Source organism: Haemaphysalis longicornis, unplaced genomic scaffold (assembly GCF_048455015.1).
Source record: "Haemaphysalis longicornis isolate Haplotype H1 unplaced genomic scaffold, Haemaphysalis longicornis Haplotype H1 scaffold_5, whole genome shotgun sequence".
NCBI lineage: Eukaryota > Metazoa > Arthropoda > Arachnida > Ixodida > Ixodidae > Haemaphysalis > Haemaphysalis longicornis.
In genome coordinates this window covers 5,640,806-5,652,928 of record NW_027526385.1, presented here as the reverse complement: position 1 = coordinate 5,652,928, position 12,123 = coordinate 5,640,806, and the positions used below count along the sequence as shown (strand labels likewise).

At 49.8% G+C, this 12,123-nt stretch overlaps 2 protein-coding genes across 2 annotated transcripts in view; both read left to right on the top strand.

Moving 5' to 3' along the window:
* The window catches only part of LOC144137842 (uncharacterized), a 49,390-nt gene extending 47,213 nt beyond the window's left edge, over positions 1-2,177 (top strand). Inside the window, exon 5 of the mRNA XM_077669853.1 lies at positions 850-2,177. Within this exon, the coding sequence (XP_077525979.1) occupies positions 850-2,156 (1,307 nt within the window). The 3' untranslated portion in view covers positions 2,157-2,177. The remainder of the gene's footprint in view (positions 1-849) is intronic.
* A 21-nt stretch (positions 2,178-2,198) lies between these two features.
* Positions 2,199-12,009, top strand: LOC144137843 (uncharacterized). Its single transcript, XM_077669854.1, has 2 exons — positions 2,199-2,938; positions 11,624-12,009. The coding sequence occupies exons 1-2, from the start codon at positions 2,199-2,201 to the stop codon at positions 11,769-11,771; spliced, it is 888 nt and encodes a 295-aa protein (XP_077525980.1). The 3' UTR covers positions 11,772-12,009.
* Positions 12,010-12,123: the final 114 nt, after the last annotated feature.

Genomic DNA, 12,123 nt, shown 5'->3' with positions numbered 1-12,123 from the left:
ACTTTGTCACATAAACACTCACACCTTGAGCACCTTCCTGGTTTCCGGTTTGCTGTTGAGGTTCTTCGCCTTCTGCTTCTTTTCGGACACATTTCTTGTGTGATTGGCCAAGAAGGGCCTCATAAAGATTGTAATTATCACGGTAGCAAGGGCCCGTTCTGTGTTCTGTTGTGTTCCGTTCGGATTTACAGAACGGAACACAGCAATACACCATTCTAACTCTTCGCCTATGGGCCCGTCTTACATTTTTCCATACCGTTCAACTGCCGCAGGCGCAAAAAATAACTTGTGACAAGAACGCCACAAACCACATGTACGTACCACGCTCGGAAAGAAGCAACAGAGCGCCGAGAGCGCTTTCCGAGGCTGCCGGGGCGCTCTGAAGAACAGCTGAGATGGATCGCCATCTCTCGGCAGGGGCGCGAAATAGAATGCCACCAAGGCGCGCGCTGTGGCTTCCGCGGGTGAAGTGGACGTAAGTATAGAGTAGGTCGTGCGTTTGTGAATGAACGAAGATAAAAGAGACGAGCGGAACCGGAAAAACGATCGCTCGGCCGATCTAACCATATCAAAATGGCCGCGCCCGGTGGCACCGTTGCGGAGATAGAGCGCTCCGAAAATTGCCGTTTTTTCGCCCTTTTGCGCTGATAGTTTGTCACCGCGCCTGACAAAAGTATTTTTTTATGCCACTTTGCGACGCTTTTCAGCGTAAAAACTTTGCAGACGCACAGAATAGGAAACATAGAAGCCGAATATGCGGGTTTCAAAAAAACGATGTTTTGGTCATTTTTCCGAAGTTGAAAGCCGCGTCCCCCCTTAAAGCATCCAGTTCGCCTGCTTCTCTTACAGAGGACTCTGCGGATTCGGAGAACCCTGAGGAGGACTTTGCTGATTCCGGCAGTCCCACAAGCTCCCGTAGGGCCTCCGACAGCCTCCCACCAGATTCTGCAGATATTCAAAGCTCCGAAAAGGAGGACTTCAAAGACTCAGACGAGAGCCTTGAAGAGGGCTCTGAAGGTAATGAGAGGCACGAAGAAGACCCCATGGATGATGGCGGCCCCACGGAAGAACACTTCCCGGCAGCCAAGAGTGGCAAGCCTGCAGAACAGGTTTCACCAACCGTCCCGAAGAGTCTCAAGTGCCGCTTCACTGGGGCCACCCTGGACTGCCAGCTCCCCTGCACCACTGCCGAGGGCAAAGCTTGTCAGATCTTCGACCACCTGTCGGCCTGGAATGAGGTCCTCTGCCAATGCTCCCTGCTGCTACGGGAGACAACAGGAACCTCCGGCAACCTTGCTTTGGTGTACGATTCTGAGTATAGCCCAGCAGGATATCCTTCGGAACAGCAGCGGCACCAAATCTACACCCTTGCGCACTGGTTGCTGAAGACGCATTACTGTATAGTTCGTGTCGAGCTCAATGTCTTTGAACTTGGAAGATATGGGCACTTTCTCTGCAATGCCCTCCAGGGGAACTCGCACCTCAGAAGCTTGAAGCTTTCGTTTGGTGGCCGTAAAAGTTGTGAAGATTTCACCTTGGACATACTTACCCTGAGCCACCTGGAAGAGCTTGAGTGCAAAAGTGAGCCTCCAGCACTGCTAGTAGCCAAGCTGCCACATTTGCTGCGCACTTCGACGTCACTGACATCCCTTCGGATCTCACGAATGACCCTCAAAGGTACGAGCGTCTTGGACATCTTCAGAGCACTGAAAGAAAACCGATCTTTGGAAGAGCTCGCATTGTCTGATTCTGTCATTGCCAAGACCACACACGCTGCACGGGCAGTGTTTGCGGAGTTTTTGAAGAACAGCACCTCGCTGAAGACTCTGAGCTTTGCGGCAGATCGCGAAGACTGTACTTGCCTGGCCTGGATCCTTGAAGCCTTGGCCGGAAACAAGAGTGTTGTCAGTGTCTGCTTTAAAGGTCTCCCAGTCGATCAAAGTGCCATACGATGGATGGCCAATGTTTTTGCCCAGAACAGAGTCCTACAGAGCTTCACTATATCACGTAAACCTGGATACAATTACGATAGGGACAGTTCTGTGGAAGATCCACCAACTAAGTCTGACTTTGAGCACATGCACAAATCTCTTGCACAAAATGACACGTTAGAGCGAGTGTCTCTCCCCATTGAGTTCGGGGATGTCCAGCAGTGAAAAGCACTGTTTGAGGCATTGTCAGTAAAGGACAGTCTCAAGATGTTGACTATTGAAGCACGTTATGCGAGTACTCGCTCTGTGCTGGACGTTAGTGCAGCCCTAAAGGAAACGGGTGCCGAAGACAAGGTTTCCTTCAACACACCACCATCCATGGACTTCCCACCTGACGAGACCTTTGACTGCAAGGCACTTCCACAGGCTGTTGTGTGCATTGGGAATTATAATAGCACCGAAGTCTGTAAATTTTTGGAGCGTCTGCCATCACTCACCCACATAAAATCGCTACAACTAGAGCTTGATGACTTCAGAGGCGGGGATGAATTCCACTTGGCTTTCACCACCTGCTTGGCAGAGACCCGCACGTTGAGGAAGCTGACCATCGGCGCTGCGTACGATGGTGCGCTGGATGACTTAGAAGACACCATAGCGAAGGGCGTGGCCATCAGCGCGAGCCTGAGCGAAGTGTGTATTCGGTTGAACCAAGTCAAGTTCAAGAGGTACTTTTCCGATTTTGCCAAGCGTCTTGCAGAAGCGGTCAACGCCAGCAAGAATATTAGCAGGGTCAATTTGAATTGTGACGTCAGCTCATACGTAGAGCATGCCTTCCTCCAAAGGCTGTCCGTGGGCATCGCAAAGAACTACGCCCTCCTCAGTGTCAACATGGGGTCGGTGGACAAGGAGACAGAGGTCTACTGGTTTCGAGTGTGGGACGCGATGCTCCGCAACCAAGGGTTGGTGACAGCCGCCTCAGACTTCGTGAGGGGTGTCCGGCGTGACAGGTACGTGCCCTCTTTTTTTTGTGGGCCATCTTGGAGGTTGGCTGATCCATTTAATACTGGCGTTCTTGTTCGTCAACCTGAGCAGCATTAGTGTATAGATCTCAAAGGGACGTTGAGGTCAGTTGCAACCACGGTGTAACATATATACTATTGGGTAAGGACACAGCTTGCAAACCCAACGTTTACTCATCATTCTACTAAAGTTGCCAAACAAATGCTGCTGAGACCGTTGATGAATTCAAGCGCCCTCCCGCACGAGGGAAAGAAGCTGCCCGACCGCCAGCCGCTCAGAGTTGTTCAGATCTTTTCGGCTCCTTGTCAGGCCTTCTCGGCAGCTTTCGTAACCAGTCGTCTGTTCAATGTCTGCTCGCTGTGGCTTGGTTGATTCTGCCGGCCGATGGAGCAGCGATAACTTGGAGAAAGCCATGCGAAGGCATTTGCGCTCGCCTCAGTGTTTCAACATGTCTTGGGCAGGGTTTTTGAGTCTAACAATCAAAAGAAGGTACAAAACACTAAACCAAAGAGAATGTGTGCCATGGTAGCCGTTGAGCTCTCAAACAAGTATGTACAGCTGGCAAGACAACGTGAAATTATTTGACGTACGTTCCTGCGATCCTAAACGAATGAATGCATGCTCTGCAGACACCCCCAGCAGAAAATTATGCTACTTGCAGTCGGCATTTCTCTGACGGTGCGAGTGTACGAATAGGTGCTTTTTGGAGCTTGGAGGGGAAGTACTAATGAATGTCGAAGAGGTGTGCACTCGCAAATGCTGCAGTGCCATCAATCTTACCATTGGCTACAGCACCCCAGCTACTCAGAGCAAGCGGCAGCAAAAACGAAGCGTCTGATGCCAGGACAATGGCCTGAAATGCAAAGAAGGTAGCCGATTCGCTGGAATGGACAGGACTAGTGGCGAGTACGCTTATGTTTCTTCGTCGTAAATGGCATTGCCCAACTCAGTAGTTCTTCACGCTTCGTTCTTCACTTCGTTCACGCACGAAGTAGCGGAGACGAAGCGATGTGGTCAAAGTCACTGAGGGTGTTCAAAGGAGCTTCGGCACAGGCCTAAATGAACTTACGACGCCCGAACTCTCACAAAAGTTTTAACAATGCGGCAAATCACGCTTTAAGGTCTTGTTGTGTGAGCTCGCGCACTGAACTCGCACAGACAGCGTTGTTTTACTCGCATGCCGCGGCTGCCTGCAAACCACCTTGCTTCGGGCAGTCATTGGTGAAACCATTTGAAGCTTAGGACGCTGTGAAGCTAAGTTAAGAGATCTCCCACCAGATGTCCTTTCAATGAAAGGTCTATGCGTGGCGCCACCAACTTTGACAGCTTTTTGGGCCGATGTGTGCACACCTAAAAGTATATCTTAGTAAGTAAAACCTTAGGCCACTTTTCCTGATCCCCTCACACGCTCTGATGGACTTGATGTGCCCTGCATGACACCAGTTTGATTTCGCCATTTTAAATGTTTAAAGGGGCCACGCAGACAAAGTACAAGTTTGTTTTATTCGAAAGATTCTGCGTTTGATAGTGCCCCCAACACTTGTCCGGCAACAACTGAAACTGAGAAATTAATCAGGTTAAAAATTGTGATGCTCCCGCCAAATCGTGTGTTTCCGCGACATCAGCAATGAAGTCGTAACGTGGGCATATTCAAGCGAACTTCCACTGCGTCATTTGGCTCTGCAGTCTTGCTTGCGGTCAGTCCTCCCAGATGGCACTACCATTCTCATCCATAGACCGTTGTCCACTGTTGCTTTGTTTTTGACCGTAGTTGCACTCGGCCTGTTTTTGTTACTGTAGAAAGAAATCGTTTCGTGAAGCATGGGGTATCCTCGACAAACAGGGTCATGAAGACAATGTCGCTTACGCCAGTTGGCCAGCGTCATGTAAGACAACTCCGAAGCGGCGGACTGCTGTGCAGCTAAAACAAGCATAGTGCGCCCAGTACCAACAGCAGTGCGCATCGGTACTTCTATGCTTACGTGTATTTTTGTAACTTTCATTGTTTACCCCGCCATTGTTACTGCTGTAAAATGGTTATGCATTACATTTAAGCGCAAATAACTCGTCTGACAAGCTTATAAGCCGTGCCTAATTTGAGTTTGCTTTTGCCGGCCTCAGCCAATCGCACAGCTGGGCACATATGACATCATGGGTTCTGTTGCGGGAAATGAGCTAGTGGGTTGCATGACCATTGCCTTTTTTCCTACTTATGTAGCTTATTTGAGTTAAGTGTGCGTGAAAAGTGGTGTCAGTACGATTTTGATGATGGTTGGATGTTTATGGCGCAAGGCCAACTAGGGCAAAGAGCGCCAAAACAATAGTCATATGAGGGTGAGACCTTAACCACTATGTAAAGTCAGTAAAAACAAAAGTAAAATCCGATAACGGCAATGGGCATGGCTGGTGTATAGGGCCAGATTTCATTATGCATGATAGGAAATGAGGTTTAAAAACTTGACTTCTGACAAATACTCAAGCACACGTTTCACTGAAACAATGGCATCGTCACCTAGAAAAAACAATGGATGTAGGGGAATATGTTGTCTGTAGAGTTCTCTGAAGTGTTTGTGTCGTGTTGTGTGAAGTGCCTTGCATGTTATTAGTATGTGCACTACGGATAGGGCCTCTCCGCACCTGCTGCACTGGGGTCTAGGAGATCCCGTCAGCAGATACGAGTGAGTTGCATGCGTGTGCCCTATCCGTAGCCTACCCAAGGCGACTTCCGAGTGTCTGTTGTGTGAGTCAGATATGTACCGTCCCAAGTGTGGCTTTATTACATGTAGTTTGTTGTCTGTCTGTTCGTCCCAGTGTGTTTGCCATGTTCTTCGCAGGTGTTGTCTTATGTGTGGCTTGAGGTCTGTGTAGGGTACTGTTGCTATGTCCGGTGTATTTGTATGTGCAGCAGCAGCGGCCATCTGATCAGCGGTCTCATTTCCCGCAATCCCAGAGTGGCCTGGAACCCAACACATGATCACCTCGAGATTTAATGCATACGCGGACATAATGGTTTTATACACTACATTAAGAACATGGTTTTTAGAAGACTTGTTGGATGATGCATGTACAACACTCAGTGAATCTGTGAAAATGATAGACTTGGGTATTTCATGTTGCACTATGTGATTTAAAACAAGCAAAACGCCATGGGCTTCTGCCGTAAAAATGCTGGTCTTCGAGTTCAAGGTCTTAGAGACTCTAAAATCGGGTCCGTGCGCCGCACAGGACACAGTAAGGGCAGTTTTTGATGCGTCACTGTAAAACTCTGCACATTCATACTTGAACTGCAGGGACAAGAAGTGCTGCAAAATAGCAGTTTGTGGTACCCTGGTTTTATCAATTTTCACGAAGGACAAGTCACAACACACAGGTTGAAGCTCCCAGGGTGGTAAGACGTCAGTAAAAGAAGATGTGTGAATGTCTAAAAAGGAGATGTCGAAATTTGAAGCTTCCTGTCTCACTCTAAGTGAGAACGGCAAAGGAACAGACGGGCGATTTACAAACAGTGGCGATGTGGATGTATCATTAAAAACACGTTTAAAAGGATGGTCCTTCAAAGATGAAATTTTAAAAGCGTAGAGAAAGTCCACATACGTTCGTTGGTACTCAAGGCACCACTTATGACATTCAACATATAGACTCTGGGCCGGGCTAGTGCGGAACGCACCCGACGCAAGGCGCAGACCCAAGTGGAGTACTGGGTCAAGCATTTTTAGTGCGGTTTTTGATGCCGACCCATACACGACGCTGCCGTAGTCTAACCGGGACCCGACTAAGGCGGTAAAGACCCGGAGAAGTAGCTCCTTGTCTGCACCATAGGATTGGTGGGAGAGCACCTTGAGAATGTTTAGTGTTTTTAGGCATTTATGTTTAAGTGCTTTGACGTGAGGTATGAACGTGAGCTTGTTATCAAATATGACACCTAAAAACTTGTGCTCCCTTTTAACAGGAATAGACGCACGGCCAAGAGCAATCTCAGGGTCCGCACTAAGCCCGCGCTTGCGGGAGAACAGAACACAAGTACTTTTGCTCGGGTTCAGTTTAAAACCGTTAAGGTCCGCCCATCCAGCAAGCTTCTTAACACCGAGCTGTACTTGGCGTTCGCAAATGGACAGGTTACAGGATTTAAAAGATATTTGAACATCGTCTACATAAATGGAACAGGAAATGGTTGGTGGCAATGCCTTTCGGAGGGAGTTCATCTTAACCATAAACAATGTGCAGCTTAAAACTCCACCTTGCGGCACACCATTTTCCTGCACATGTATCCCGGACAGGGATGACCCAACCTTAACACGAAATGTCCTCGTGGACATGTAGCTAGAAATGGTATTTAACATGTTACCTGACACACCAAAGGACTTCAGGTCGCTAAGGATGCCGTATCGCCAGGCTGTGTCGTAAGCCTTTTCAAGATCAAAGAATACCGTAAGGCAGAACTGCTTATGAGCAAATGCATCTTTTATGAAGGATTCCAACGCAACAAGATGATCGTTGGTGGATCGCCCCACCCTAAAGCCTGCCTGGCAGCTCTCGAGAAGACCGTTGTACTCAAGGAAGTACACGAGCCTGCGATTTATCATCTTCTCGAGCAGCTTGCACAGGCAGCTTGTCAGGGCGATGGGACGATAACTGGCGGGAAAGGAAGGGTCCTTCCCTTCCTTCAGGAACGCCACTACTATGGCCTCCCTCCAAGAGTGTGGAATCTGCCCCGAAAGCCATATTTTATTGTATAGGTGTAGGAGTGTTTCAAGAGTGTCTGGGTGTAGGTGTTGTATCATGGTGTATGTAATCTTATCTGCCCCTGGAGCTGAAGGTTTACATGTGCTCAGGGCAACCCTCAACTCATAGAGTGTAAATTCAGAATTGTAACCAGATTTTGACCTGTTAGTGTCATGTAGGGACTTCTTTTCACAAGTATTTTTATGTTTTAGGAAAGTGTTTGTGTAGTGTGCAGAGCTGGAAACATGTTGGAAGTGTTGTGCAAGTGTGTTAGCCTGGTCTTCTAGTGTGTCCCCTCTTGTACTGACCAGGGGCAGGCTGTGTGTCTGTCCTCCTTTAAGGTTACGTATTCGTGTCCAGACTTTGTGAGTGTCGGTGTATGAGTTGATGGAAGTGAGGAAGGTGCGCCAACTCTCCCTTTTCGCCTCACGACGCACACGCTTCCCAAGAGCCTTTGCCCGTTTAAAGGAAATGAGATTATCTGGCGTGGGGTACCGGCGAAGGACACCCCACGCCTTGTTCTGGGCCTCTCGCGCCCGCCTGCAGTCCTCGTTCCACCAGGGCCTCCTTGGGTTGCGGGACGCACTGGAGGCCTGGGGCATGGACTTTTCGGCGGCGTCGACTATGTGCGCCGTGACGAGTTGGGCTGCTTCCTCAACGTGTAGGTGTTTTATGGTTGTGTGGTGTAGTTTAGATGTTTCTGTGAATGTACTCCAGTTTGCTTTTGATTCATTAAACCTGTTATGGGAAGATGGACTGCATGGGCCTTTACCTATGTATGTTAGGGATGTGGGGAAGTGGTCACTACCATATGGGTCCGTGCCCACGCCCCACTCAAGACATGGAAAGAGAATTGCAGAACCAATAGCCAAGTCAAGATGTGAGTATGTATTGTGTCCTAAGTTATGGTATGTGGGCTGTTTTTTGTTGAAAAGGCATGCTCCTGAAGATGTAAGGAATTTCTCTATCAGGCGACCTCGGGCATCCGTTCTAGAGGAGCCCCAAAGAGAGTTGTGCGCATTAAGGTCGCCTGTTAGGATGTATGGTTCGGGCAGCTGGTCGACCAGCGCCTCGAAATCAGAGCTCGAAAGTGCATGATCAGGAGGAATGTAAATGGAGCACACCGTTACTAACCTATTAAATATTATTGTTCGAATTGCTACAGCCTCGAGGACAGTGTTCAGAGTGACAGGGTGGCAGGCTAAGGATTTCCGGGCGACAATTGCCACACCTCCTGAAGAGTGTGTGCAGCCAACCCTGTCCTTTCTGAATACCATGTACCTATTTAAGAAATTTGTCTGTTTGGAATTGAGGTGAGTCTCTTGGAGACACATGAGACTTGGCTGATTGGCATGCAGGATATCATACACATCATCAAGATTTTTAAGGAGGCCTCTGCAGTTCCATTGAATGATGTTTTCTGTTCCCATTATTTAGGTTTAAGAATGAATGGAGTGTGTGTACGTGTTCATGTGTCGTCTTTCGGGGCTGTTACTCTGGGGTTAGGCTTTTTAGGCCTGTCTGTAGGCTTGGAAGTCGGTGGCCGCTCCTTGCGCTGCGTTGCAGGCAGGAACGGCCCGACATCCATATCGTCGTCGGATGTCCGAGGGGTGCCCGACGGACCGGGCCCCCCGGACTTGCCCCCCCCTCGGGAGCCCTTCGTTTGAGCCGCCACCGCCGAGGGCGTCCGGGGCACCAGAGGTGTCACCGGCGGTGCGGTGGCGGTGGGAACCGGTGCGGGGCCCGTGGTGTCCATCACCTCTGTACCCTCCAACGCACTGGAGGGCGGGGAGGCAGAGGCGGGAGCGGCACCGGTCCCTACAGAAGAGGTTGTCACCACAACCGCTGCTGCCTCAGCAAGCGGGGTGGGAACGGATTGGGCTGCCAGAGGCAACCCAGGGGGGGGGGCGGAGGAGGGACCAGGTCAGACTCGCTGAACTGGGTCCCTGTGGACACCAGACGCCGCTCCGCCCCCCGGCGAGCCGCGTCGGCGTACCTCCCCAGGGGGAAAGAGGCGAACCTCTTTCGCGCCTCTGGGAAGGTGATGTTCTCAGTTACCTTCACATTAATAATCGCCTTCTCCTGCTTAAACTTCTCGCACGTTCGAGAGTAGGCGGCATGGGGTCCCTGGCAGTTGGCGCAGGTGAGGGTTGATGATGGACAATTATCAGATGGATGATCCTGCTGAGCGCACTTTGCGCAGGTCAGACGACCACGGCAGGAGTTGGTTCCGTGCCCGAACCGCTGGCACTTAAAGCAGCGGCGCGGGTTTGGAATGTAAGGACGAATGGAGCATCGGATGAACCCTGCGTTGATATGGTCAGGAAGTCAGGAGCAGTTGAAGGTCAAGATGATATGTTTCGTGGGGATTACCTTATCATCTCTACGCATCGTGATGCGGCGCACGGCTGTGACACCCTGATCCTTTAGACCTTCAAGAATATCGGCATCTGTCTCGTTAAGAAGATCTGCCTCAGAGATCACACCCTGCGAGCTATTCAGGCTGCGGTGGGGTGTGACCCTGATGTCCAAATCGACCATTTTCGTCTGACCAAGAAGTGTGGTTGCCTGCTGTTGGTTTTTTACTTCAACAAGGACTTCACCTGTGCGTTGTTTTTTGGCGTTATAGGTTTTCCCAATGATTCCATCAAGGTATTTTGTAATCAAAAATACTGATTGTGAAGCAAGAGGGCGGGCTGTGTCAAGGGATTCGATAACAAGGAAACGAGAGTATTTGTCTGGCTTTAGGAAGCTCATGCTTGGAAGTTGAGGGAAAGATACTTCGGTGCGGCCCCTTTTCAGGGACCGATCACGTTTGGGGGGGGGGTTTGAATTTTCCATACAGCATAGAAAAAAGCAGGGGACGGGGGTACTTTCTTCTCAAACCTTACCCTGATAGCCTGAGAGGTCCCGGAGCTCCCTGCCTGGTAAACAGACAGGGAGCCCATCCGCCGGAGCTTGACCTGGGCTCCGACGGCCACCGTTTGAGGCTTCTACCCTTCACCTTTAAACACATCACCACGGTAGGTTACAGTTTATGTTGGGGGCTCGGGGTCCGCGGTGTCGCCAACACCGTCACCATGAATACTCAAGGTGCCCCGTGCGGGGGTCAGTACGATTTTAATGAAGCAATTTTTCGACTGAACGAAACTTGTGTTTTCTCTGCATGGCCCCTTTAAAGGCACAATAAAGCAAATTTATCAAGCTTCTGCTGAAAAGAAAAAAAAACATGCGAAGTTTGCGGTGGCCGCAAGTACTAACAGCAGTGCCGTGTATTCGAGATGCGATGTGATTGGAGATGTCGAAGATTGGAATGAAAACCAGTTTTGGTTTCAATTCAATGCAACATGGTTGGCATCCGACGTTATCCTTGGCTGAGCATTCTCGATATCTTTTTTTGAATTGGCATACTGTGCTTCTGCCATGTTGTCTGCTGTAGAATGGGCCAGATAAGCCTGCCAGCACGGCTTAAAACCGTAGCGTTCACTAGCCCAAAGCAGTGGCTGAACACTCCTTACATCATCGGAGACTACTGGCGGGGTTTGCACTGCTGGCTGGGCTTAATTTTCTTATAATGACACACTGCAGTTCATTTGTGTCCAGATTCTAAGCCTTGCGATTAGTTTCGTCGCCTCTTTTACCTTTGTCTCTGTTTAGTGTTTGCTAGTACGATGATTTCATTTCATTTTCATTTCATTTATGCAAGACAATCGTCATTACAAGTTTGTCCTAGGTAGCGTGGCTGTAGGCAGAATTAACGCCTGACGGGGCATTAATTCTGAGATTTAGCTGAGCTGTGGTCGTTTTCGTTCGGCGGTAGTCATGTGATTCTGTGGACACTTGATGAGCACGGCTTATAGCGCACTGCTAGCAGCTGCGGAGAATCCCTCTATGAGCTTTGTAATGCTGTCAGGTTAAAATTCTTCCCTTCTGTCTTTCCGTTCTTGCAGGCACTGCGCCCTGGCTTTGGAGCAAGTCCATCGCAATCTGGAGCTGGTGGCAGAGGTGGCCAGGCTGGAGTCCGTCGACGAGGCACGGGCGACTGCCATGGTGCGGGAAGGATTCCGGACCATGGTCAACATGCCCGATTTCATGTGACCCCCTGGTGTGCTGAAAGAGCAGCTCATGTGTGATTGGATGTCCTGAACGAGCGCTACAGAGGGAGGGGCTACCTGAAGCTGTGCAATGTTAAAGATTCTACATCAGAGCAGTCCTGTCGTACTCGCGGTGCTGACGAGACTGGGTGTCTGTGCCAAGTGAGCACCAATGAATAAAGGTGGACTGGGATGTTTGAGGCGGAGGGCACTCCTGCTCCTGCTGCCAAGCCTTGCTTCCTTTTCAGCCTTGTTTCGTTGTTTTCGTCGTGCGTGCGACTGGTCGTGATTACAAATAACAGGCAAGGCCACAGAAAGTTGGTGGAGACGGCCTTTTAAGTTCATGAGTGTGGATG